This window comes from Varanus komodoensis, unplaced genomic scaffold (assembly GCF_004798865.1).
Source record: "Varanus komodoensis strain SLA01 unplaced genomic scaffold, ASM479886v1 scaffold4, whole genome shotgun sequence".
NCBI lineage: Eukaryota > Metazoa > Chordata > Lepidosauria > Squamata > Varanidae > Varanus > Varanus komodoensis.
Genome location: NW_025335941.1, coordinates 31,798,938 through 31,826,772, shown reverse-complemented (window position 1 = coordinate 31,826,772; position 27,835 = coordinate 31,798,938). Strand labels below are relative to the sequence as shown.

Sequence of the window (27,835 nt, the reverse complement as noted above, 5' to 3'; positions counted from 1 at the left end):
AGACAAGTGTGTTGCTTGGCTCCAAGGAAGTGGAGAAAATTTGGAGTCACAGACCAGCAATGTCTTATTCGATGAGTGAATAGGAAAATAGTCCAAATAATGTATCCAAACTCCTTTTGTTCTTCCCTTCTGGTATCCTTTTCTACTGCCAGCAGATGGAAATACTCCCCCGGTTGTCTCCACCAAATCAGCATTAATACCTGAGGGTTTCAGGTATCTTCTTTGCATAGCATGGGGGTTGTCTATTAGGCAAGAGGTAATGCAGCTCACAAAAGATATCATAAAGTCTCAAATAAGAAAATATAGATTTTTACCAAAGAAAATGACGATAGATAGAAGTTTGAAAATCTGGAACATACACACACCACATGATCAATGAAGTAATAAAGCAATCAGGGATAAACATACAGGTGACCTAACTAAGCTACATCCATATATTATCCTGATTCCTTGTCCAAGCAATGACTTGCTGCCATTGGCCCACTTTTCTCAATCAATTCTCCAGTATCAAGTAGAGTTCCAACTATTTCTTTTTTCCAAGGGCTCTAGACTTTTTTCTCCATCTGTCTGCTCTGGATTTTATCTTCTTTTTTTCTCCACTATCTCCAAGCAGTCAAGATGAGAGGTCCTTGTTCATTTCAGCACACTGAATTCCCGTTTCTCAAGTTAAAACTTTTTTGTTCCTTTGATCTCCAGTTGTACTTCCCAATGTTTAAGCTAATTTCCTAATTTCTATAATCTAAACTATTTTTTTACTTCTAAACTATTAGCCTTTTGGCTGAATCTGAATACAGGACACACATGTGACTATACACATGCACACAATACTAAACCGTAATCCCCTACAACCAATTAAATATAAAAAATGGAGGACCTGCTTCACAATTGACTTGCTGTATCCCCATTCTCATGGCAGAAGGCCAGCTGTGGACAGGGGGCAGTTGAAAAGTTCAGTGGTTGATATTGACCCATAAATATAGCTGCTTTTATGCTGGCAGTGTTACGACACTACTATCTTCTGCTATGTTGATTCAAAAAGAGCAAAAGCATGAAAAATCTTTTGGCTGTTAATCTAAACTTTTCACCACCATAACTCTCATTTTTGGCAGAAACAAAATGGAAATGAAGAGATGCTCAAAAATGAACAGCCCTACCACCATCGTGGGTCTACACCCAGTGTCACAATAGACAGGGAAAGAATTCATCTGAATTCAGAAAATTCCTTAATTATTTCACCTGTATCAGTTCTTGATGATGGCAAGATGTTTGTCTGCTCTGCTGCCCATCACACTGGAAGAATCCTGAAGAACACCACTGAAATCAAAGTATTTGGTGAGAAGGACTAATCTTTATATTATTAGTAAACAGGGAATAAGTTTTGGATTAGTAGACTTAAAAACGGTTTTAAGATCAACTTGAGTGTTTTAAGTGCTCTTAAGACATTTATATGTGGGATTCCCATAAGGAGATGTCCATGCTCAAAGTGTGGACATTGGAAGCAGGCTGAGGAAGAAGATATGTTTAAATATGCAAAAGATATGTTTAAATCAATGGATGCTACAAGATTAGTATAAACAAGACAATAAGACTAATTGTGAGTTGCTCTTTTTAATCTGTCTATCAAAGAGCCAAGGTTTTAAACCCTTTTCTAAACCTGTTGCTAATCAGGAACTTTACATATCTGACTGTATGGTAAACACTATGAATTTAAATTGGCAGGTATGTCTGCCCCCTACGGTCTTCATTAGTGGTTTAAACACTGAGAACAGTGAACTGATTCCTCCAAACTTCAGTCGATTTTGGGCTTGCATTACTGACACAAACATAAGCTCTAGCAAGAGAAACTTACCATTTTAGTCTGCAGCCTATACACATTTGTCTAGAAGCTGGTTCCACTAAATGCAGCAGGTCTCCTTCTGAATAGGCATGTCTCAGGCTGCACTGTTAATCTCCAATGAGCACATCTTTAGTATTCCAGACCATGTTGACATTTTACATTACTAGTAGCCTGCTGGTAGTTGTAAGCCTTTTTTCCTGTCTAAACTTAATAATTTATGATGCATATGAATTGAAACACAATGGCCTTGTACTGACTCCTTAGAATTAACCGTATTGCTTTCAGCATTCCTGGTTGGAACAGGTCAGCTGCTTTGACTGAAAAATTATGACAAGGTAGCAAGGGTGTCTGACACTCAAATGTACATAAAATATTGGCAAAGAACCATTCTGACTGATGCTGCAGATGTTGATTGCATCCTGGTATCATCAAACTCATAGCAGGTCCAACCAGGCGTGAGTAAGTCTGGATCCAAACCACTGAGCTTATGATACTTGTGAAAGTGCCACTTTCCCCCCCCTAAATGTATCAAGTCCCCTTTTTCAAAGCCAGCAGATAACTTATCTTCAATGATGTTGCCCATTTTAGCTCTACATAAGTTACTGCTCTGTATTACTATCTTTCCAGTAAACCATCTCCAGAATAGTGTTTTATCCAAAAACACAGGAGAGGATCTTCCTTGAGAGCATGTAAAAAGTACAATGACAAACCTTTCTGGATATAATTCCCTGGGGATGGGGACAACAGCATTTCTAGAGGCCTGAGACTGCTGGAAAAACTATCTTTAAAGCTGCCATTTTAATGCTGTTAAAATGAATGGAAGTCAAGCAGAGAATTCCTATTAAACGGCTTTCAACTTAAGCAGCCAATGACTTACTTGTGATCCCTGTCCATAAAATGCAGTGAGAGTTTTTTTCAATGGAGGAAGCAGATATTTGTCATGCAGTCAGAAATTTAAAAAAGAAATGGGTGATGCAACATGAAGTAGCAATTTATTTATTTCTATAACTAACATGGAAATGGTTTTTGAGCTTATATGTGAGCAAAGGGTTCACTTTACCATTGCTGTCAATCAACTGACAGAGCGGCTGCACTGTAATCTGCTGTGTCTTAATTGTATAAATAGATTTTCTGCAGGGGAGAAGGGAAAGAAGAGTGAACAAAGTCAGACCAATGTTATGAGTGAAGCATTGCCTGCTTTTTAAAGCTCTTAAAAATTCTGCTCTCCCTTCACTCAGCTTTGTCACATCATAATCCTGGCCATATTGGACATAAACCAAAATCCTGTGAAGAATCTGATGACCTTTGCATGTAGCAGGGATTTTTCTGATTGTCCTCAGTGACATGAACATTGCTTTATGATATCCAGATTGTTTTAATAGTTTCAGTATATCCCATGAATGCTTGGGAATTATCTTGCTTTATCAGCATTTGCAGCTTACATAGGGTACTCTGAGAGCTTCAAGAACTTCATATCGAATGACACAGAAAGTCAAAACAGAGAGAAAACCACACACCCTTTTTGACCTAGACCCCACATTTGGCACTAGTGAAATAGTACCTATCCCAGTTTTTCCCAACCTGGTGCCCTCCAGTTATTTTGGACTCCAACATACAGCAACCCTGGCTAACATGTCCAGTGATCAGGAATTCTGGGAATGTAGTCCTAAGACTTTCAAGGACACCTAGTTGGGGAAAGTTCATCTAGCCTTCCAAGGCAGTTGTACTCTGTAGGAATTTAAAAATATTGTCATGACTGAGAGGTACAAAATGTGCTAAGAGTTTGCCATTAAAGTTCCTTCTTTATTTATTTAGCTTCTATACGGCCCAATAGCCAAAGATTGCTGGGTGGCTTATGGTAGGCAGAGAATGCTGAGCTACTGAACGAATCCTGTTAACACCAAGATTTCTTTTGAGAAATGAACATTATCCATGCACTGCCATTAGAACTACAGCCGTATAGTTACATGTATTTTGTAAAACAGGCTAATGATCATTGTGCAATAACTTACAGTGCAAAAACTTGTAGCGCAAGCCAATTAATTGACATGTATGTTTTCTTTTGGTATTCAAGCAAAACCAGAAATTTCAATTGCTCTCATCACCAGTGTCCAAGGAGAAGTAAGTGAATTTACATATATAAATTTATGGTTATGTGCAGTTATCTCTATCCAATCAGCCAATCAAAAAGGAAAAATGTTGTTTATTCAGGGATACACTATAACAACTGAATTTGACATCTGTTTTGTTTTCCTTTTTACAAGTTTCAAATTGCCCAACCAGAATTTTCTCTTGATCAATATATGGCATTCAACAGACATTTTTTTGTAGGAGAAGATCCAAAATGACAAACCCTTATTATTTTTTAAAACACTATTTCCTTGCATGTTGCCCTGAGAGCTTCAGCTGTGGGCTGACTCATAAACTGAATGAATGAAGTTATACAAGAACAAATAACAGAATAGTAGAAAATTAGAAACAGAAAATTAAATTATACATTTTACCATTCGTCACTGTTAACTCACAACTACACTTAGTTCATAGGCACAGAGCATTTACCCTGAAAATTCTCTGATCACAGATATCATTGTCTTTGTGTTGCTTTAGTGTAAAGGGGGGCAGTCAGGAGCCAGGCATACCCTGAACATGTAGGTAGAATATGCAACACAATATCCCATCACTTTGAGATACAGCAGTGCAATTAAAAAAATGTTTAGAGGATGGTATTGTTTCTGACCAGGGAAACCTTGGGATGCGACAAAAAAAAATCAGAAGCATTCCTGCAAGAATTGTATGAATTTGTGCTCTGTTCCTGATAGAAATGTGCTATTCTCAGGAGCTGTAATTAGGCCTCTAAAGTGAATATTTCTCTATACTAAAACAAAATCTTCACACAAATTATTGACCAAATTCTCATCAGAGTATCTGATGGAAGCTTTCTTCTAAGTAGTTGCCCTTGGAAAAGGGAGCCAGTATTTTAAATGCCTACCTTGATAGCTTAAGGAAAAGGGAATTTATCTCTCTTCTTTCTCTTTTTTTCTTCCCTTCTCTTCCTGAGTTTTTTGACTCATAAAGAAAAAGGAAATAATGATGTATATGGTCAACAGGAAGCCACAAATAGCATTGTTTGTCTGAGCTGACCCAAGCTGCCAGCCATTCAGCTGCCAGTCCACAGCGTGTTTTTGTACCCCAGACACCAAATTAACCAAATATTCCACAGGCTTAAAAAGCTGTCGGATTGGTCTAGCATTTTGCCCTGCGTGCAACAATAGTAGAGCTACTGAGTTCTCACCTTTAATAACGTCAGCAGGGAACCCGACCACATCCTCTGTGCTGCTAGACAAACCATATGACAGACAGACACACATAATTTCCTCCATTCCATGCAATATTTCAGTGCTGATATTTGTGTGCCTTCATCACACATATAGAAATAATTTAAGATAATTATAGGGAAGGTAAAAACCTTAACATTTCTGGGAAAAATACTCACTCTGAAGCATTGAAATGTCTTTTTTGTATGCATGCATGAATTTATGCATGCACCATCAGTATTTCTGACATTTACCAGTATGACAGAAAAATTTGTCCTAAGAAGCCTTCAGTGTAAAAGTTGACACAGAGAAACAACAGAAATAGGCAGAAGTTTGGATAATAAATATATTAATAATTATGAGTGGTGGGAAGGGGTTGCATTAAACTTGTAGGGCGCAGCTGCATGATATTTCCTTCAGAGTTGGATGGTTCCTGGCTTTGTTGAGACACCTACCCAAGTATAGGAAGAGGGAAATTTTAATCCTTACCTCCTCAACCACAATTGTATGAATATTTCCTTCCTTTTACTTGGAACTATTGAGCTTGGTTTCTGTGGTGTGGGAGGAGTCCCTATATTTCATAATTGCATATGTGTGAGAGAGGCAATATCAGGAAAATAATCGCAGTTGGGAATAGAATTAAACTGCTTTTCCCCATGTAAGGGCAATAATAAAAATAGGAAACCCGACTTTAAATAAAGGTATAAGTACCGGAAGAGAGGGCTTCTAGTTATACCTATAACATGTTTAATGTAAATTAATTAAACATTTGGCTCATTTAGGGTGCAATCCTATGCAGATTTAAACTGAAATATATCCTACATCGTTCAATATTCACCAGCCAGCATGGAAAATGCTCTTGTTTGGGCATCAACAATACAAGACCAGCCAGGGCATGGACATCATCACTTTTTACTGCAGACTTTCTTGTGCATTGCCCACATTTTACCTGAATCCAGACACAGTTTTAAAAAAATAAAAGAAAAAATGCCTCCACTGATTCCAGTGGAGATTTCCTTCTTCTGTTTGTATCTTCTTTCAGGGTGGGGTGTGGAATTTTGGGATGAAACAAGTAGGAAAAATGCTTGAACCCTCTCCCTACAAGGGCCATGATCCCAATTCCAGATAGGAACATGAGCACTTATATGAAAGGAAGCAGAATTTAAAGGAATGTGGGGTTGGGGCCTCAACAATCTACTTTTTGAAACAGTTTCTACCTAAGGGCCTAAAGGACTGAATGAATCAAGCATAAACCTAGAATTTCATGCACGGATATCATTATCATTGATAAAGTAAGTATTCTAAACAGGGTAGCCTTCCCAAGAAGAGAACAGATTGGCACTTTCTAATAGTAATGCATAGATAGGCATTTTAAAATAATTACTAAAATCTACATCATAAAGTATACTTTATCACAGGGAGAAAAGTTATCACCAGGTGACCTGTGCATCCAGGTGCTAATGGGGAAATGCCAGTCCCTGATTTTTCCTTATCAAGATGATTTATCTTTAAACTGTACATGAACTGGACAAAGAGAAGACCATCTTCTGTAGAAAGGACACACAACCACCCTAAATCTTGTGATCAGTTTTGTGCTAATTCTGTGTAATTAGTTTTTTTTTATTATTATTATTCTCAAGGTTACAGTGTGTGGAAAGACAAAATGTAAATGTAAATTCCAGTCCAATTAAAAGACTGCAATCCAAACAGATATTTATTAAAATTACAATATTGCAGAGAAAGGTCCTTAGCCAACCTGGTGAGCAAGGAGCAACTCACCCTCCTATCACAACCACAGCTTTTTATAGGTTGCCTCTTGTTTCTTCTGGAACAAAAAAAGAAGCAGGAATAAAAGAAACAGGTATCACACAGGTGGCTTTTTATTGTACCCTATGCTGAGAGACTTCTAAATTCTAACAGTAAACATTATCACTTTTTCGAGCAACTGACCTCCTTTCTAAGTTTTATTGACCCCACAAGCAGTACCCAACCTAATGATAAAACACAAGCAATAAAAGATTTAACTTGATTCAGAAAATTTCTTCCACAAGCCCAGTCCTAAATATATTTGCATCCAGATGTTTTACAGAATTCAAAGATTACAGCCTTAGAGTTAAAGCACAATTAAATATTAAAAATAAATCAAACAACTACTGAGCCAATTTCCTCTTATTTTCTAATAGGGTAATTTTACCTGCATGGTAAGGAAGGCATTTCCCAAGCCAAACCTTTTATGGTTCATAAATGGAGAGATCCTGAAGGACAGCTCTGAAGGTATTATAAATGTCATACAAAATAGCATTTCAAATATGCACCTTTAATATATATTTGTTTGATTATTTAACAGTGCAGCATGTTATACCGGGTAATCTTGGGGAGTGATACACCTCAAAAGGAGGTGCATGCCCACCAGATTACCTTGAAAGACTTGGGATCTTTTGCTGGGGTTTAATGTGCATGGCCAGAGAGAAGAAGCCTAGCTTTGCATTCACGCACACATACAACATTTAGAAAGAAAAGTTTATTCATCAAGAAAATATAAACCAGTAACAAGCTTTTAACCCAACGCTGTCCAGGGTAGCACATACGCGTATATCTGTTGCATCCCAATCTTATTTTGTATTTCTAAAGTGATAAAGAACTTCCTGCCTAGCAGAGAAAGAGAAGGGAGAATGGGGTTCACGGCTTGTCCTGCCGGGTAGATTCTCAACAGCAGGAAGGGTGCAGGGCATCCACAGGCTGGGCAGAAGGGGAGGGCAGGCCTGGGGTTCAGAAAACAGATGAAGGTTTTCTCTGCATTTTGGAGAAAAGAAATGAGAGAAGGCTAAATTAAACCATTCAGGTTGCTCAGCCCAGTTGTGTGCTTTAACCAGATGCACTATGGGTCCCAGTGGATCTAAATCAGAAAAGGGGGGTTTGACACAGATGCAGAACTCCCATTGTCCCCACCCAGAATGGCCAATGGTCACAATGGCAGGATTTGTAGTCCAACAGCATCCAACAGCACAATTCTTTTAGAATAAAGCCATGTTCCATCGACCATCCCCCCTTTTTTGGTCCTTATGCCACTGTCTTGTTTCTTTCACATAATAAACCTGCAGGCAACTTTTTTTGGGTTTTAAATTTATTTATTTATTTGCAAAATAGATATAAAGCACTCATGTCCTTTTAATGCAACTACTGTAGCTGTTTAATGCAACTACTTTATAAATAATGCATTTGATTATTTTATTATTGTACCAAGAGCGTAGGACGTTTTATATGGCTCTCATTTTCAGGAAAGCTTGTTTGCATGGTTATGTATATAGGACAGGATATGGCAAAAAGACAGATGTCCTTTCACTTTTCTCCCCAAAGGAATATTCATTGTTAATGAAGATGCAAAACTTTCAGGAGGTTTTTATGAGATGAGATCACTGTTGACAGTGCAGAATGCAACCATTCATCTGGCTTTCAAATGCATGTCTGTCTATCCAGTCCCTAGAAGTGAAACACAGAATATTTCATCTGAAGAAATAGTTCTCCCTTATGGTGGTAAGTCAGTTATCTGAAATCTAAAGGATATATCATGCCTGCCAACTTGGTCTAATTCAACACACTGATAATATGAAGTCTTTAAAAGAATTTAAAAAACCTACTTCATTCCAGAAAGAAAAGCAGATGTTTCCAAAGTACAGTGTAGGCTTCTCTACAAGAGGATTTTAGTCTGCACTTGTGATACTTCACTCATGGAATTTTGCAGGTGCTGAAAAAGTGGGACAAATAATTCATTGGACTGTCAGATCTGGGCATGGGGCTCCGCATGGTGGTCAGAACCAGAACTTACAACTCATTATTGGCAGGATCAGTCCCAGGCCCTGCTGGACAAGAGCTATATAAGAGCAAGCTCTTCACCCAGAACTTGCCACAACAATACAATTTTGTTGTAGTGCCTCCATCTTGTCTGACCCAGATTGCACCTCACTGTCTCCCCTGAGCAACACAGATCCTGCTGTGGTGTGGTTCCTGTCCTTCCTTGTTACATCCTGCCTTGCTGCATTGCCTGAGCAATACAGGTTTTCCTGTGAGCTGTGATTCCGCTCCTGCATCTTGCCTTCACCCTTGCCATATATCCTTCCTTGTCTTGCTGCATCATCGTGCCTTTGCTTGACTGTCAGCTACTATGATGCTATCCAACAATTATTGCAGGACAGTTCACCAAGCAATGGTTATTTTCAACAGAGTATCAGACAACATCTTTGGCATTCTCGGAATTCATAACACAAGCAACTGCCATTTCAGATTCCTCTGAAGAAAGTAAGTTAAGCTTCTACTTAGTTAATTGTACGATTTCAATTTCTAATTTTTCTGTGCTTTTCTCAAAACCTGCCAAATAAATAATATAGGTACCACCATGGAAAGAGAATGTGGTGATGAGAAGGCATTTTGTCAACTCCAATGGCCACATGTCACTTTTCTTCCCTAAATAAAAAACAGAAACCTAAAGTTCTACACTGAGTTTATTCCATTCTGATCATGAAAAATGGAGAGCCAAGGCCAATCAGTCTGAATAATAACAAAGCTAATATTTTGCAGCACTAAGCTACTAGATCAGACTCAGATCAGTCTGTCTATTTACTATTATTACTAGTTACTACTATTACTTTAGCAATTACTGTATAATTCATCCACTGTATTTAAGGCAATGGTTATTTTAATTTCTACAGGATTGCAGACTATGACTTCAGAAACTTCAGCCTCCATTAGTCAAGTTCCTTCAGTTTCAGATTCCTCCAGAGAAAGTAAGTTTTGTTTATTCCTATGAAACATTTTCTTTGTTTATATCATGAAGGTAATCTGCTCATCATAAAAAAAAATCCACCAAAATATTGCTTATATGCTTACCTTGCTGTTAGAGCATTAGCACAAATGTAATGGTTTAAATGGTAAGAATCAGACTAAGCATGCTATTTATGGAAGAGCTTCCAAATGGGCAATTTGTTGTCTCTTGGTATGCACTCCGAGTAGAATCAAGCTCTCTCTTCACATTTAAGGAGGAAAGGGTCAGCATGCAGTGTTACAACACATGCATTATAATCAGACGCTCCCAGCCCAGCCCAGTCCCCAGCATGTCTAGATGGGAGGAAAAGACCACAGCATGAAACCCAGTTAGTTAAGCAGTACTGAGCTAGATGAACCATTGGTCTGACTCAGTCTAAGCCAGGAGTGGGAACCTTTTTTCAATCTGAAGTCCGAATTCAGTTTAGGATAAGCTATCTGGGGCCAAATTCTAGTGGTGTGTTAGAACCAAAGACAAAAGGGCTAGGGGTCAAAATACCAAAATAAAAAATAAAAAAACCCAGCATATATTAGTTTAAGAATTTTTCAACCAATATTTAGCTTAGGGCATTTTCTCCTGTAGGAGAAGCATTTCAGCATTTTAGAACTGATGGTGGAGGAATTACACAAAAGCTGGAAAGCCATCAAATATCTTGTGCTTGTGGGAAAGGTGGTAGGGCAAGGGGATGAGGGCATTTGGGGATCCTCAGGGGCGAGATTTGATCCTGGTCTAAAGCAACTTTCTGTGTTACAGTTTGAGGAATATCTTCTTCCCACTGGTAGACACTGAAGAGGTATTTAACACTGTGTTACATTCTTGGAGTAGGTACATAAGGAGTCTCTCTGTCACAGCTTCTGTCCACTAAGCCTGTGTATATAAGGAAAGAGGGCTGATACAGTCCACTGCTGTCATCATCACTACTGACACTGCCTCACTCTTCCACCTTCCACTTCTTCACATTAGTGCTGTCTCAAAAAATTATTTCTCATTTTTTTCAGCCATTCTCATTCAATTCAAAAAAGGGAAATGCTTTGAAAATAAATTAATGAAAAAAATGAAGACATTCTCGTGGGAAAGGTCAGGTTCCTTATGGTTACCTTATTAATGAGGTGACTGAGGTATGTGTACAAATGCCCCATCTTTCATGGTGCAATCATCTTTCCAGAGCATTCTTGGCTTCCATCCCTTCAGTGCGAGTCCGTGGTGAAATATAATGAGGTAATTCTTCCCATAGGGCTCTTCACATCAGAGAGCACTGGGAAGCTGCAGAACAAGGAGGAAATGTATAACTGAAAGGAAACACATGTGCACAGAGCCCTCGGCCCTCTCACAGTGCTTGGGTGTGCTAAAAAACACTGCAGAACTAAATTCAGTGCCCCAAGAATGAAGCAGAAGAATGGAGGTATTTTCTGTGGGGGAAAAGAACTTTGGGGAACATAAACGACAGTTTTGGCATAGTGTCCCACTCTTTTCCTGGAGCTGGACGTGGACACAGCACTTTTCACATCTACAAGGTGGAGGATACAGAAAGGAAACCTGGTGGCCGATACAGTTAACAGTGCAAGGAAGAAAATGATGACAATGAAGACAAAGACAAGGATGAAAAAACCACTTAGGAAAAACGACTGTTCCAGAAAGGAGAGAAGGGAGGGAACAAAGAGCAGCATAGGAGTTTTTCCAGTCCCTTTGCTTATCCCACCCACCCACACAAATGCATGATACTCTGTAAGGGTTTCACGTCATCTTAGAGGTTTTTGTCTGAGTCAGATAATAAGCAATGAGAATGGCTGCAGTAATGGTTGATTGCATTTTAAGGCTCTCTTTCTGATTCTCGCTTTCAAAAGAAGAGGTTAATTCATTTTTCTTCTTTCATTTTCTCTTTGTTTCCCTTGGGAAAAGCTTTGTTGCCTTCTGTTAGCAGCAACTGTTGCCTGTGCCACCAGTCCTCTAATATACACATTTAAGTCCACAACATAAACAGACAAAAGACACAAACATCCTGGAAAGGACATGAGTTCATGATTGAAGTGCTGTAGCTGAAATGGAATGCAATTTGAGAAGATTCTTAAAATATTCCTCAAATCCATTCCCTCTGGGAGTCATTGCACACAAGTGAAATTACATTAGTTGCTGCTGTGGTCCAGATGGAGTACACAGTCAGCTGTTTCCTGAACATTTGTCTTAAACTAGCTCAGATGTCCTTGTAAGACAGAGACAACATATCATAATGATGGGATTTAATGCCTGACAAAGAAGACTGATTTGATCTTCTTTTAGTTCAGGTTTAGCTACTCTAAGCTTGTTTCTTTGTGCCCGGTTCAGCTATATCTCTCTGTGTGTTTTCCTTTTCATGTTAAAATTTTAGCAGCCTTTCTAAAGCTCCTTCATTAATGTCTCTCAGAATGTGACCATTAGTACCAGGGAGATCTCAGAAATGGTCTCTGGGTGTACATTTAAAAAAATGAACCTGGAAACAAACCCATTGCAAAAAAGATATCTTCTCAATGCTCATCAATGACAATTTTAAAAAAAATATGTATTTTTAACACCCCCTGCAGGAGCACACTCAAAAAAACACATAAAGGAATGCAATTTCAGGAGAAAATGGAGAGGAAAGTCTTGATTCAAATCATGGTTGTGTGTGCTTACCCTAGAGTAAAAGAGAGAGAGAAGCCTCAGCAATGTGATCAGTGTAATATGTAGTTGGACTCTTAGTGTGCCCTCTCATCCAATCTCCACGCAGATTAGCAGAAATGTTAGATGCACATGTGCAACTCCTTTCTTGTCACCTCAATGGCTGGCAAAGCTCAATTTGAATGTCTGCAGTGTTTGTAGGATATGGTCAGTTCTGGGGTAGAGTGCATCCAACTTTCTCAGGTGCTCTGTATTCACACTAATGAAACTCTGGATCACAATCAAGATTCATAAAATGGCATATTGGTTGTCAATGGCTTTGCATTCCTGCCAAAGCAAAAATGCGGGAAGAATTTCCCTTTGCCTTTTTCCTTTCACAGTAAATGTTTTCCATTTAACTTTGCTGAGTGGTAATTCAAGAGACAGCTGTTCGATGCTAAGTGTTAATTGATGCTAAGTGTTAATTACCCTATGTTTCCTCTTCAAAAACCTACAACTAATGAGAAAGAGTTGATTTCTGACCCAGATAGATGCCAATAATGATTTACCTGTTCCCAGGAAGATATTTGAAACAATAAAGGAAGTGCTTTTCAGTATAATTTGCCTGGACTTGAACATCTGATAATGTTTTGAAATATTCAGATTTTCCTTCATTTGTTTTTATAGTTGTACACTAACTGAAGAAATGGGAAAAGATTGCATGAAGGGAATGTGCTGTCTCAATTCCTTCAAAATGTGGACTTGGCAAAGTTGGGCTCCATGCAGTGGTGTCTTGGTAAATGTCCATGTGTGGTCTCCCAGCTACAGCCCCACAGAGAGGCCAAAAATACAGGCAATCTGTGTTGAAACATATCAGATAATATAATGTAGTTTTCATCTCCAGCAGGAGCAGCTCTTCCATAAAGCAAATGGTTCTTAATTGTCCATTCAAGAATAAGCCACCAAAAAGTATTTTCAATTACAGCAGGGAAGGTGCCAAGTCACTGTGAATTAATTTCCCGTACGTGTGCTGGCTGCAGTTTGTCATTACATCTGAACCCAGCCAGGATGGTTAGCTGAGGTGGTTAACAAAATACCCACAATCCTAAAATAGATCATGGGATATGGTTCATTTGTTTATCAACCCAACATCTCACTTTGGTTGAGTTCATACAAATAATACACCATGGCATGCCTCTGGGAAAATTTACCGATTTGGACTTGTCATTACATGCAAACCAGGTCAAAGTTGCTGAGAAAATTCACTTTCCTCCGGTTACTCTCAGGATTGCAGCTAGAGCAGGGGTCTCAAACTCAACTTACCTGGGGGCAGTCTGGGTGAGGCTGGGCCGCATCAAGTATTCCACCACCGCGGTGGGGGTGGGCCGCTCATCCCGCGTCGCTCCCGGAGGCTGGCCCGGGTGCCGCTGGCGCTTTGAAGGCCGCAGGGCCCCTCCCCCATGCCCCGCCCATCCTGGCAATTGGCCCGCGGGCCGCGAGTTTGAGACCCCTGAGCTAGAGGGTACAGGGAATTTTGAGGGTGGTTGCAAACAATGTCTACATCATTGCAAAGCAGAAGCAAAGGGGCCATTGTGCTGCATCACTGCAAGCTTTAGCTGCACTACACCAATAGGTAGGAAATATTTAGGGGGGAAAAGTCAAAGGAAAAGGAAGCTGGGAACTGGGACCTCTCCTAAGGATATCTGCTCTGCAAAGAATTAAGACACTTTTAACAAGCACCTTAAAGACCCTTTTTTCTTTGACAGAACCCAGGCTTTCTACTAAAAGCCTACAAGATAACACCATGGCTGGACTTTCGAATTACTCCACGGTACAGCAAAGTAAGTTATACATAAGTTTAAAATTGTGTGGATGCGCTCTCTGTGTGTATGTGATCTTTTAATTCCCCAAACCAAGGTGTTTGGCTTTATATGTACCAAAAAGGAGAAAAACAGAAATAAATCCTTTGTTTAGGCTATCAAAGAAGGAACGTGGAGAGTTTTTACCATCAGTTTAATGAAGGAATTGATAGTTGCCTTGCTACAGTTCCATCAATACTTCTATGTAGTGAATATTAGTTTGACCTTACATGGGACTGCCCTTAAGGCAGTCCAGCAATTACAACTGGTACAGAATCAAGCTGCAAGGTTGATAATGGGTACGTCCCTCAGGGCACACATTGTCCAAGTGCTCAGAGATTTACACTGGTTACCAGTTGCTGCCCAAGCCCAATTCAAGATGCTTGTTATGACATATAAAGCTCTAAACTGCTTAGGGCCCGGCTACCTGGAGGACCGTCTCCTCCTATACAAACCTGCCCATCCCTTAAGATCAGGCCAGGAGGCTCTTCTACAAGTGCCATCCCTCAAAGAGGCGAGGGCAATGCCAAATTGATGAAGGGCCTTCTTAGTGGCTGCTTCCTGTCTCTGCAATAGCCTCCCTCAGAACATTTGCCTGGCTCCATCTCTATTACAGTTTCAGTGCCAGGCAAAAACATTTCTTTTAATATCTTTTTTAGTAATTGATCCTGCCCTCCCCTGCACCATTATTTTGTCTGGTCGTTATAGTTAGCTTTACAATTTTAATAATGAAGTTTTTATTCTTCATTTTATATATGTTTTATCTTTATATGTGTATTTTATGTGTTTTTATCTTTATTGTAAGCCATCTTGAGACTACAGTAGTAGGCGGCATATACATGAAAGTATAAATAAATAAAAAATAAATAAATGATGGGGGAAGGAATGGCAAGGTTTCAAAGTTGTTGTAAGCATTTCTATTGTGAAGGAAATATATTTTCCAAGCTCTGCAAATGGTAAATGGTGATTGTTGAGGAAATGCTGTCATTGCTAATGTTCAATCTTCAAGTTGTCCCTTGTTCTCAACAACTTGACAACTTTCTAAAAGCTGCCTTTAATTGTTTACTTTTTTTAAAGAAGAGAATTCCATGTGCCACTCTAGCAGGAGAGCTTACCATAAAGGTTATGAGCTGCAGCAAAGCAAGTTCCTAAAAGTTCATTTTCCAGTTTTCGTTTCTGGACTATGCAGTCCAGCTTTCCACAAACTGCTTTATTTGGTTTTTAAGAGTCAAATTGGCTCTCAGATTACAGTGACATAACTCCCTATTTCTTTTTAATACATACACATCTTCTTCACTCCTTACCATGAACAGTGGATGGGGCTACCAGGACTGGATTTTGCTAGCTGCAGTGCTATCACAGTGGCCGGACTGAGATGATTGTATTTATTCTGCTGTCTGGAAAGGCTCTCACTCATTATTCTTGGAAGATTCTAACCAGTGACCTAAGGGTTAACTCTGTTATTCACAGTTATGCTCCTCTTAATACAATCTTTTCCTTTGTCTAACTTATTTAGCAGGCTGCTGTTCCTTCAAGCTGTAGATGCTTGTTTAATTTACAAGCTGTGAAAAACTATTCCCTGTGGCAAGTCATTCTGTTCGCAATGGCTCACCCACATTACACGCATTTAGGATCAAGCAAACAATTATTGATTGCTTGTTTCCAAACTGCTTCTGACACAAGTTACTGAAGGATAGAAAAGTTTTGGAGGAAGCACAAGACAGATGTTCTGTTTTCTGACAACTCTGCTTGTCCACCTTCTTCAGCCATACGTGGGCATCAGGAAGTTGCCCCTCTATGAACTGCATGAGCTTGAGAGTCATAGAGAACCCAATTCTCTACACAGTTTGGCTGGGGGAAGAGGTACAACTTTTGCTTTCAAAATCCCAGCAGACATCTTGGAAGAGCATGCATATATCCCAAATATATATCCCTGATATAATGTCTGACATTGTTCTGAGAACAAAGAATATTTCAGATTTGGGACTACAATAAAATGTGATATATTCAGTTCATCACAAGCTTCTGTTGCAGCCTTAACAGAAAAGCTTAATGCAGTTCACATGCAACAAGTGTGTGTCATAAAGCTCCCATGTATATATTCAAATGCTATGACCATGACTGTGGCAGCACAAATGTATGTTCCAATTGTATAGGCTGTTACAGAATGAGAACACTGACTGTCTTATACTGACACCATTACTAGAGTAAGTCCTGCACTGTCTGTGCTAGTGTTGCAGTTTCTGGACTGGAGAAACCAAAGATTGCTTCTAGAGCAAGGGTGCACAAGCATTTTAATCTCAGGGGCTGCATGTTGGCTTGGGAGTCAGGCATGCATGCACATATACATATAATCACACTCATGCATCCGCACTTGCTCACACACCAGTGATTCTGTTGCAGATTGGACTTTCCTTGCTGCTAGCAAAAGTGAGAGAAGAGAGATCTGTATGAGGATCTCTAAGGGATGGTGTGGAGAGTACAGGCACCAAGAAGGGTAGTGGAATTAGCAGAAAATTCAGCAGTAGACCACCCTAAAAGTATTTTCCAGATCCAGCTGATACATGAAGCTAGACACCTGCTACACAGTCATTAACTATCAGAATGGGACTGCCATCCAGGAGTTTAGCAGAAGGGATTCACTCCTTAAACACAGTTCATATGTACATGCATGCTTATCACTCCATTTTTCTGCATTTGTTTAGTGCAGATTTGATGACTGGTAGCTGAAAGGTCACACTGTCTCCTTTGAAAGCTATTACACTAAAATTGGTTTAGTTAATCTAAAAATATTTTCTATGGCATTATAGCCATTCGACTCTATTTATATATGCAATAATTTTGATGTTGCAGTTATCAGCTGATAAATGCATTTGTGAACTAGAGCTTAGTCTTCACTGTAACAGAAAGTAATTTTTCATGCAGTTTAAAGTATTTCCCACATTTTTGCTGAGCATGGATGAGTGGGTTTCATTTAAATCATATTATCTATCAAACTTAAGAAAAATCTATGCCTATGAAAGATTTTGCATACCTTGTCTTAATCGTCTGTTCAAATGAAGACTGTAGCCAAAACATTAGAAGATTGAGACTTGGAAGATAGCAATAAAAGAACTAGGAAAGTTCACCAAGTATAAGAACATTTTACTGGAGACCAAGTTCAATCTCATCCAGACTATTGTATTTCCAGTCATTTTGCACGGGTATGAAAGTGGACAGTGATGAAAACTAACAGAAAGAAAATTGATGAATTCAAAAGATGGTGCTGGAGGAGAGTTGAATGCCCTAGACTGAGCCAAGTCACCCCAGCATCACCCCAGCAGCCAAGCATCAGATAACAGTGCACATAGGGGCCATGCGCATGCTTGGAAAGGTGTAGTGGCGCCATGTGATGACATCACGAGACACAACTCATTAGCTGCGACTCATCTGAGCTTTCGCATGGCTGGTCAGTGTGCTGCCAAGGATATATACAGTATATATATTTGCTTGGACTGGCTGTGGGTTGTTTTTTCTAAACCAAAACCTCAGTATTCAGGTTTTATTGCAGTGTTGGCACTTTGCAATAAATAAGTAGGTTTTGGGTTGCAGTTTGGGCATTCGGTCTCTAAAAGGTTCACCATCACTGCCTTAGACCAACAGAAAGATGAACATGATCAAATCAAGCCTGAACTTGCCCTAGATGCAAAAATGAAGCTGAGGCTTTTGTACTTTGGTACATCATGAGAAGGCAAGATTCACTGGAAAAGGCAATAATGGTAGGGAAATTTGAAGGCCAAAGGAAAAGGGGAAGACCAACTATGAGATGGTTTGGTTCCATGAATGAAGCCACAGCCTTGAGTTTATAAGAGCAGAGCAGAGCTTTCAACGATAGGACATTCTGGAGGGCTTTCACTCATAGGGTCACTGTATGTCAAAGACAACTTGATGGCATGTAACAACAAATGATTTTACTTTTCTCTTGCAAGAAGATGAGCCAATATTTTCCATAACAGTACTACCATGTACATTTACTCCTGAATGTTGGTTTGTCTTTACACAGAACTGCAAGCTTCTTCTACAGCCACCCCAGAAACCTCTATCCGTATCACCCACCTCTATGAAAGAACAACACCATCACATTGTAAGTGCTCGACACTTTTAGAATTGGAATTATTTTTGTAACTTAATGAAGATTTGGAAAATGGTAGATGTACAAAGAACTATGCCACCCTCAAGTCCTGTTTGTCCTGGATTTTTCATTTATAAAATAAGAAGGATTATAATCTGTATGCTGAATAAAAATAATATAATGTTTTACCTGCTGCTTACAAGACATTCATTTTTTCTCCTCTAAAATGAAAGGAATAATTTTCCTCCTACTGTAGCAGAGTCTTTTCATGATAGAAGGTGTGCCACAGCTCAGAAGTTCATTAACCCAAGGCCCCCTGTTCAATTTCCCTTGATTCTGGCAAGTAAAGCCAGGTCACAGAACACCCACAGAAAGCCCAAACTATTCAGAATAACTAACAAAGAAGTCAGGTGGGGGGCTACTAAGAAGGCCTTTTCTGTTGTGGTACCCCAGCTATGGAATTAACTTCCCAGAGCAACTCCTTTGTACTCATTCCAACCCCAGGTGAAGACCTGACTTTCCCAGAAATTTTTGTTTCAGTCTGTTTTAAATCACGTACTGTAATTTTAAATCACATTTTAAATCCTTGTACTGCTGCTAGGTCTTAGGTTTTGCTACTATTCTATCCTGTGTTTTAAAAATTAAAATTCGCATGCTGTATTTTATGCTTGAATTGTAATTGCCCATAAATCTTCAGCTATTGGGTGGTATATAAATGTAATCTCTTCCATATACTTTATGAAAAGATGACTGATGCTGAACAAACAAAAAAACAACAGAAAAGGAAAGCCAAAGGAGAGCCAATCCGCCTACTCGAGGTGTAATGAATTTTGGCTCCCAGATTAGACTACACTTGTTTAGCTAAGCCAAATGGCTTCTTCAGGTCTGGGACTGAAAGCCCAAGGAACCTGTGTGTGCCTGGAGGTTAAGTTATAAGTGTGCATAATTTGTAACTTCAAATGTGCAAATTGGATATGCATGAAAGATCAGGCAGGGCATTTAACTTCAAAGTTCCATGTTTTTCGGTGCACCAGTGCACCTGAGTGCCTTAAGTCAAATGTTTTTAAAACCTAGAATATAATCCAGTATGACAAAAGTTAGTGTGGCCTAGCAGTTAGAGTGCTGGACTGGTATTTGGGAAATCTAGCTTCTAGTTCCAACTCAGCCATAAAGTGTATTGAGTGACTTTTGGGTTTTAAGGTAAAATAGAGGGCAGGAGAATCTGCTAAGCTGCATTTGGTTCTTGCAAAAGGGAGAACGATGGGCTATATTGGTAGTGGCGCTGATGTGGTTGTTTTTGGTTTGATTGTTAGCCATGCTGGGGACTTTTCAAAGTGGTTCTGTATGGTGCAAATGTAACAAGTATTACAGTGCTATCAGTAAACAAGAACAACAACAGAATACTTGGAACAAATGAGTATAACGGATCATGTGGTTTGTTTCCTCATTAAGCAAATCAGTCAACAAAAGGGGTGACTAAAGTGACCACACTGACTGTTCATGATAATTCACCTACTGGAATGAGTTCGTTTAATGATACTGGACTTGGTAAGTCATTGCTTTTCTTCGACTCTTCCTTCATTTAGCTACTTTATTTTTGGTCCTGACCTAGAAGTCTTTTTCATATACTTTCTGAAAAGATGGCTGATGCTTCTGGATTTAGCCAACATTAGGGGGGTGAGGGTGAGGGACAGGATTCACATAATTAGGTTCCCCCAGAAAACCTTCATGGTTAACACTGTTGAATCAAACAACACTTTCTATGCATACTCCCAGTAGGTGGAGTGGGGAGGAATAGATTGTGCCTGGGCCTGTCTGTAATGAGCCCCAGTGTCTGTGTCTTCAGGGTTAGAAATCAGAGCCTGTTTATGTATAGCTGCTCATGCTGAGCTCTTGACCCAACACACAATCAAGGTCCCTAGTCAGGAACTATGCTTATGTGAACCTATATATGCACCCACCTGTGCATGCATTTTACCAGCTAGTAATCATCACTAGTTTGCATATGTCTATGTGTATTCCATGATGACTTTTATATCCATTGGGTAGTCATGGGAAACTAAGGGCACAATCCCATACCTAACCAGGAAGAAGTTCTCCCACACCCACTTGCCAGGCACCCAGGCTGGCTGGGAATTTTGGGAGCTGGACTCATGCCTAGGATTGTGCCATAGACCTGCCTATATTATATATTTCTCTGGGACCAATCTGAAGATTCCTACATGGGCAGAAATTAGGAAATACAAGGAAATTAGTGAACCTCCAGCCAAAAGCAGAGGTGAGCAAGATGAGCCATCAAAGGGAACAGCAGGGAAAGGTGAGCTTGAAAAACTGCCTCCAGAAAAGCTTCTACTGATTAGATCTGTGCTCTGTATGCTGTCTGCCCTTGAAGGCTGAAGCTACTCAGGATGTGGCTACCCATATCCTGAGTATGGTTAGTTGCCGGGAGCTCAGCATTGCTTTCCATTCCCTAGTTGGTGCGCTGCAAGAGGCTGTTTTTGAAGTATGAAGCTCCAGACACCTCTGCAGCAGCTCATAAGAATTTGTGCTTCCTGATGTCCTTTCAAATGCAGCATAGATTGGCATATGGCTCGATATGCAACTAGGATGAGGTCACACCCTAATTGTCCACGCAAATAGAGCTGCTCTTTCCTTGGGTATAGATTTATTCTGAGAAATGCACTGTGTGATTCAATCAAGCAGAGATCTTGTTGGCAAGCGCCCAATTCCATCATCATTGCAATGTTTTTCCAGCTGTTGTGAACAGGAACTGCTGTCTGCTCCAATCACCTACTTCTCACAATTTGCTTCTCCCTGTCTGCCTACCCAGGACACTTTGCATATATGCAAAATATTGTCTGAAGTGCCTGAAGCCCCTGTTGTTCCATCAATTTGAAGAGAACTGTTTTGAAGATGCTTTATTGTTCTATGCATCGTGATAACTGGAGATCTTTGTGTTTTCCTCAGGTACTGAAACTAATCCAAAACATATTCAGTTCCCTTGGCCAGCGATTGTAGCAGCGCTGCTTTTCTTTTGCACATTATTAATCATTATGGGAGTCAGAAAATGGTGTCAATATCAAAAGGAAATGTAAGTACATGTCCCTCACAGCATTTTACATGCTGGCTGCCAAAGCGAGTACTCTGGTAGCACCAGTCATGTTGTGCCAAGTGGAAACAGCAGCTTCTGAGTACAACTCAGGGGACGAGAACAACCGGAAGCTAATGTGTTTTGAGTTGTGTTCGGGTGCTCACCTAAATCCATGAGGCCTTCAAGTATGTAGACGGTTGGACTCTGCATGCTGGCTCTGCATCCCCAGGCTTTCTCTCTCCAGTTCAACCTTGCCATGCTGAAGCCGGAAGGTCTCATGTTTGCCTGAATGTGAATAGGACTGCTCACATGATTGTGGACGTTACCTTACCAGGGTTTTCAGCCAGGGAGGCAGTCTGAGCACCAACATCAGAACAAGTTTCTGAGGTCAGACTTAGGGCTGCAGATTCTTCAGTTGCCATTCTTCTCTGTCTGACAGCCAAGAATTGCACCCATCACCAAGCAACATGCTAAACAATTAGCTGCTTTCATGCACCCATGACTAAACTTTGGTGACCTATTGGAGTCAATGGAGTCGTGCTTACATAACTGAGGAAACTGCCTCTTGTTTATCATTCAAGTACATGGTTTTTGAAGAAAGAAAGCATAATTGGTAGAAATCTTGAGTAATATCTGAAAAAGATTGTGCAAATTATTATTAGCAAAATAATAGGTGCAGAAGCAGCTCTTTTTTTTTCTACCCTTTTACCAAAGGGTGCGGTGTGCCATAAATTGTCTTTCTTGTAATATAAGTTACTGGCAATCTGGACCTATTTATAAAATGAATTATCGTGTAGAATGATGACTTGCTTTTTAATTTGGTCTATCTTTTTCACTGTATCATAATGTCCATTTTATTTCCTGCTTTTTTAAAAATACTGTTTTTATTTTAGCATGAACAGACCACCCTCTTTCAAGCCACCTCCACCTCCAGCTAAGTACATCTCTGTGCAAGATTCCGACAGAATTCTACCATCCTACAGTGAATTAGAAAGCCTGTAATGAGCCTGGAGTGTTCAGTGACTCTGCTCCATACAGAAACTGCATGACTTTTACAAGGGATTGCAAGAGGTCAAAGGCAGTAGTTTACACTTTTAGCCTTGCATTGAGCTAGTAGCATGAACTTCTTAAGGGCAACTTCCCTAGGACAATTTTTCCTCCACAGTTAGTTGTCATTGTGAAATTAGACATAATTGTAAGTTACAAGTGCTCAGCCTGAGTTGTGTCATCAGTAAGGAATGAACGGTGCTCATCTATCATAAACATGAAACCCTTTGTCTCTTAGATGGTATGATGAGGTGTATGATGTTCGCAGTTACTCTAAGAATATATTTTCCTACCTTAACCCTAGCATTATTCCTATATGACCAATTTCTCTATTTTCAAGGATGTCTAAATCAAAGTGTTTGATGATAAATGTTATTCCAGCAAAGCTCTACGAAAAGATGGGTGTACTTGTGGTCCCTGTTTCACCAGCTGCTGTTGGGTCCATTTTTTCACAGCCGTGATCTGGTTCTTCCACCTCACATGCAGAATCTCATCATAGATTCAACCTTCTCTGGCCAGAAAAAAAGGTGCAATAAGACATGAGCAGAGTGAAATGACTCCTGGAATGGTGACTGGTGTGCAACAAAAAGTAGAGGGAGACAAGGCCTACACATGTTATCCTCATCAATTCTAATTTATCTGCATTCAGTAAGTAGGGGTGGAGGAGGACTTCATCCAAAGGCTCAGAAATACAGTGACAATATACTAGACAAACCCTGAAATCAGAATACATTGCCAAATTGTTTGCATATCTCCTTATGTCTAAGCTTTCTTGGGATGCTGAAATGATACTTTAACAAAACGAAGTAGGTAATGATGGATGTCTATTTTCCTCAAGCCACTATTTGCCACATGGTGTGAAAAATATAAAATGATACTTTTAACTTTCTGGAGGGAATGCATCTTTGGCTATTGTAGCAAAAACAATACAGAGTTTTGTTGCGCCTTAAAGTCTAAGAAGTTTATTATGGCTTAAGTTTAGATGAGCTAAGTTCTTCTTAGTTGGGAAATTTTTATTACTCTTTCATATACTTTTAATTTATTGTCTTGTGCTGTTTTAATAGTATTTATTTTATACTTCTACTTCATTTTTTATAAACTGCCTTGAGTATAATTTGAAAGGTGGTCCAGAATATTAGAAGGAAAAAAATATAGTTGTGTAGTGACCTGTTACCACCAGAAGGTGGCTCTTTAGTTTAAAATATTCTCTTGCTAGGAAATTGTTTCATATATTATATATAGCCATAACCCAGAGGATAAACTGCTAAATTCCTGATATACATTTTTAATGATCTATGTAAACAGAACTATGTGTGTTGAGTATCCAAACTGGGCTTATTCTCTTTAAAGGTTTTTTTTAATATTCATATGTATTTAGACCAAACATGAGCAATATCCACACCTTTTCTGAAGTTAGAATACAAATAAAACTATTGTCAAATGTTTTCCAAATATGATTGATGAACCTCATGTTGTTGAATCTAGAGTGATTTTTTTTTTACAAAAGAATACAAAATGGGAATGGTTTTATTCTTACCCCTAACAGATGTTCATGTACATTTCCATACAGATTAAAAAGCAAAAAGAAACTGAGTTAGGAGGCCTATAAATGGTAGGTGGATTATTTGATTTCCTTTGGGAAATTTGAAATAACATGACTCAAAAGGTTCAGCAATTCATCTTCAAGGAAATATAGAATTAAACTGAATTGTGTAGCTAACTGCCAGATTCATTTCATCATATAACATCATTATGTTTACATAATGCAGTATGTATGAAGGATCAAGCTCATATTATTAATATGTTCAAACAGTTTTTTGTTTGTTTATTTACTACATGCTTTTCTATCCTGTCCTTTCACTAGTCTCAGGATGGTAATGCAATAATAAGGCACAGTATCAGCATCAACAAATAAAACCCATTTTAAAGCAGTATTAGATCTTAAAATATTGGGAAAATGAACAGGTTTTGGCCTGGCACCAAAACAAATAAAGTGTTCACTTTATTTATAAAGGTACACTGCGCTGGGGGGCATGCTCCATAACTGGGGAGTCACCACAGAGAAGGCTCTTTGCTGGGTAGCCACTCTCCAGATCTCCTTCAAAGAGGGCTCCTGAAGAAGGACCTCTGACCCAGATCTTAGGGGACAGGCAGGTATATATGGAAGGAGACACTCCTTCAGATGCCCAGGTCCTAAGCCATTTAGGGCATTATACGTCATCATCAACACCATACATTGGGCCCGAATTTTAATTGGTAGCCAACCCAGGTGGTAAAGGACTGGCGTTATATGTGCATATCTACCAGTTCCTGTTAAGATCGTGGCAGCAATATTCTGCACCAACTGAAGTATCTGAACCATCTTCAAGGGCAGCCCCACGTAAAGTGCATTACAATAGTCCAATCAGGAGGTTATCAGAATATGGGTCACTGTCGCTCAGGTCTGCTCATCCAACTAAGGGTGTAGTACAATACAAAACATTGTGCCTCCTATCGAGCGTGCAAATGATGCACATGGTGTCCACTTATGCATAGCAAAAAACACAACAAATGCATTACCAAAAATTACTTGCATAAAAATGGAGAGAGATCCAAATTTAGACGTCATTACTAGGAGTTCAACAGAAAAATAGTATATCTCAGCATAATGTAGAATACTATGACCTGTGTATTTACCTGCTCAGCCTACTACCCAGGTGTCCACTCCTGATGGGTGTCTTCAAGTACATGCTGACTTTCTCTTTCAATGGTTCTTCATCTTTCAACCAAACCTGGGCAACCCTCCAAATAAAGGATGTGTTTTTTGTTTTTCTCCTGGGATTGGAAATCATTTGTCACTACAATGAAACATTTTCAATGTTTCCATTACAGAAACTCACTAGAGAAGGACCGTAGAATTAAAATACCAGCTTGATCTTCAACAGGGGTATATTTTCCCCTGATGATTAAATACAGATTAGTCTTTCCTTGCATGGCTCCCAAAGGGTTTGTTAAGAAACTCTACAGTCAGTTCTACACAATTCAACCAAAAGCATCAGCTGTACAGCTTATTTCTACTCTGTGTTCTTCTATTCAAGGTCAGGCAGAAATATTATGTTTGCAGTAGATCCTTAAGTTCCCATTTCAGGAGAAGTTGAAGTCTTTGATAATGCTCCCAAAAAGTCCAAAATGCTTGGAATTAAGTCCTTCTTTTACATCATGGATACAATCTGGGTTGTATAGAGTCCTCTTTAGAAGATGCTAAGATATATAAGAGTCTGACTTCCTGTGTTTGAATGGGAACAACTTCCCTTCCTTCATCTGGAAGCACTGTGTGCAGGGCATATCAAAGTACCTATCAAAAAAATAAGGCTACTTGGGAAGGGAAACTGCTCAGATGTTAAACTCTCTTGGATTAAATGTCTCACCAAGCCCTCTTGCATTCTGACCAACATTTCTTCTTTGGGTTTTGCAAAATGCGTTGTGCAGAAGCCCTGATTTTCAAACTGCATAGTTATGGATTGGCTGTGGGATTAATGGATCCAGGCACCTGCTGCTCCTGCTCCAGGCATCTCGGCTGTCCTCTGATTGACCTCAGTGGCGCTAAAACCAAAGTGTCACAGAGGAGAAGCATAGCCAGTAAATAGGGCTGACCCGCACTCTTGTGGTTCCACAGATTCTAGTGGCAAAGTTGTATGTAAGCATTTGTTGTATTTCACGGTGCAGTGTATTTAGGGTCGCAACAGGGGTGAGTGTTAAGTGTAAAAAATGTATATCTCTCCCTTGCCTGAACGTTCCATCCATTTATGTGAATGTGTCATGCTGAAAGAACCTGTACAACTATTTCACTAAGACTAATGGTGCCAATTTAGCTACAGTTAATCGTGGCTAAAGCCTAAACTGCACATCGCATATACGTTTAGGGTGGTCATGTGTCCTACTTTGCAGGGGATGGTGCTCTGTTTCAAGGACTGTTGAAGGACAGTCCTCTATCAGAAAACATTCTTTACTTGAAAAGATGCCCAGTCCAAGTCTGTTTCAAAGATAAAGACCCACAAGAAGGGATGCAGCACAGTGGTGGTCCTGAACTTGCCCGTCAGCAGTTAGTGACTGGACAACAACTGAATGAAGAGGCACAGGCAGTCACCTGGTCACAGTCTTCTCTACTATGTGATGTGTTGTGTATTGTGGTTCTGTTAAAGTATGGTAAGTGTTGCTTAAATGCAAATAAAACATAAGAAGAGTCATGCTGGTTCAGGCTACAAATCCATCTAATCCAGCATTCTGTTCACACAGTGGCCCACCAGCTGCAACTGATATACCCAGATGTTTTGCCTTTGATACTGGAGGTAGCTTATGGCCACCAGGATTAGGAGTCATTCATAGCCTTCTCTTACATAAATTTGTCCAAGCCCATTTTAAAGCCATCCAAATCAGAGGCTATCACTACATCTCATGGAAATGAATTCTGCACTTTAGCTTTGTCCTGTGTGAAAAAGCACTTCCCTCTATCTGTCCTGAATCTCATACCAATCATATTCATTAATACGTATACACATACATACACCTCACCACATTTGAACACATTTTGGAGTGGTGAACAATAAAAAATGAACAGATAAAAAGAGTAGAATAGCATATTAATTAAAAATGGCAACATAACAACAGAATACCAATACAAGACATGGCTGGTCATTTAAGGAAGGCATCTTGAAATAATGGTGTTCTCAGAAGGCATTGCAAGCAGCACAGTGTTGGTGTCTGCTTGTCGTCTGGAGGGAGCTGCTGAAAACAATCAGACTATAGGATTATTCGGGACCACTAGGAGCATATCATCTGATGACCTCAGTCTCCAGGTAGGTTGATAAGGGAGAAGGTGCTTTCTCAGGTATCCTGGTCCCAAGTGGTTTAGGACTTTTACACTAGTACCAAGATCTTAAGCCTGCCCCAGTAGTACGCAGGGAGCCAGTGCAGTTCCCTCAGTAAAGGAGTTGTGTGTTGCAAAGCGACAACTCCTGACAACTGTCAAGTTGCTTCATTCTATAGTAGCTCCAGCTTCTGTACAACCTCAAGGGCAACCCAACACAGAGCATACTGCAATAATCCTGCATCTCTGTGGCCAAGCTATCCCTGTCCAGAAGAGGCCATATCAGGAGAATCAGATG

The 27,835-nt window shown here is 39.6% G+C and overlaps 1 protein-coding gene across 1 annotated transcript in view; it reads left to right on the top strand.

Moving 5' to 3' along the window:
- Positions 1 to 24,171, top strand: part of CD96 (CD96 molecule) — a 32,534-nt gene extending 8,363 nt beyond the window's left edge. Inside the window, exons 4-14 of the mRNA XM_044442687.1 lie at positions 1,110 to 1,332; positions 3,912 to 3,958; positions 7,335 to 7,425; positions 8,509 to 8,685; positions 9,373 to 9,447; positions 9,858 to 9,932; positions 14,350 to 14,424; positions 18,485 to 18,565; positions 20,006 to 20,101; positions 21,521 to 21,644; positions 22,538 to 24,171. Of these exons, the coding sequence (XP_044298622.1) occupies positions 1,110 to 1,332; positions 3,912 to 3,958; positions 7,335 to 7,425; positions 8,509 to 8,685; positions 9,373 to 9,447; positions 9,858 to 9,932; positions 14,350 to 14,424; positions 18,485 to 18,565; positions 20,006 to 20,101; positions 21,521 to 21,644; positions 22,538 to 22,646 (1,173 nt within the window). The 3' untranslated portion in view covers positions 22,647 to 24,171. The remainder of the gene's footprint in view (positions 1 to 1,109; positions 1,333 to 3,911; positions 3,959 to 7,334; positions 7,426 to 8,508; positions 8,686 to 9,372; positions 9,448 to 9,857; positions 9,933 to 14,349; positions 14,425 to 18,484; positions 18,566 to 20,005; positions 20,102 to 21,520; positions 21,645 to 22,537) is intronic.
- Positions 24,172 to 27,835: the final 3,664 nt, after the last annotated feature.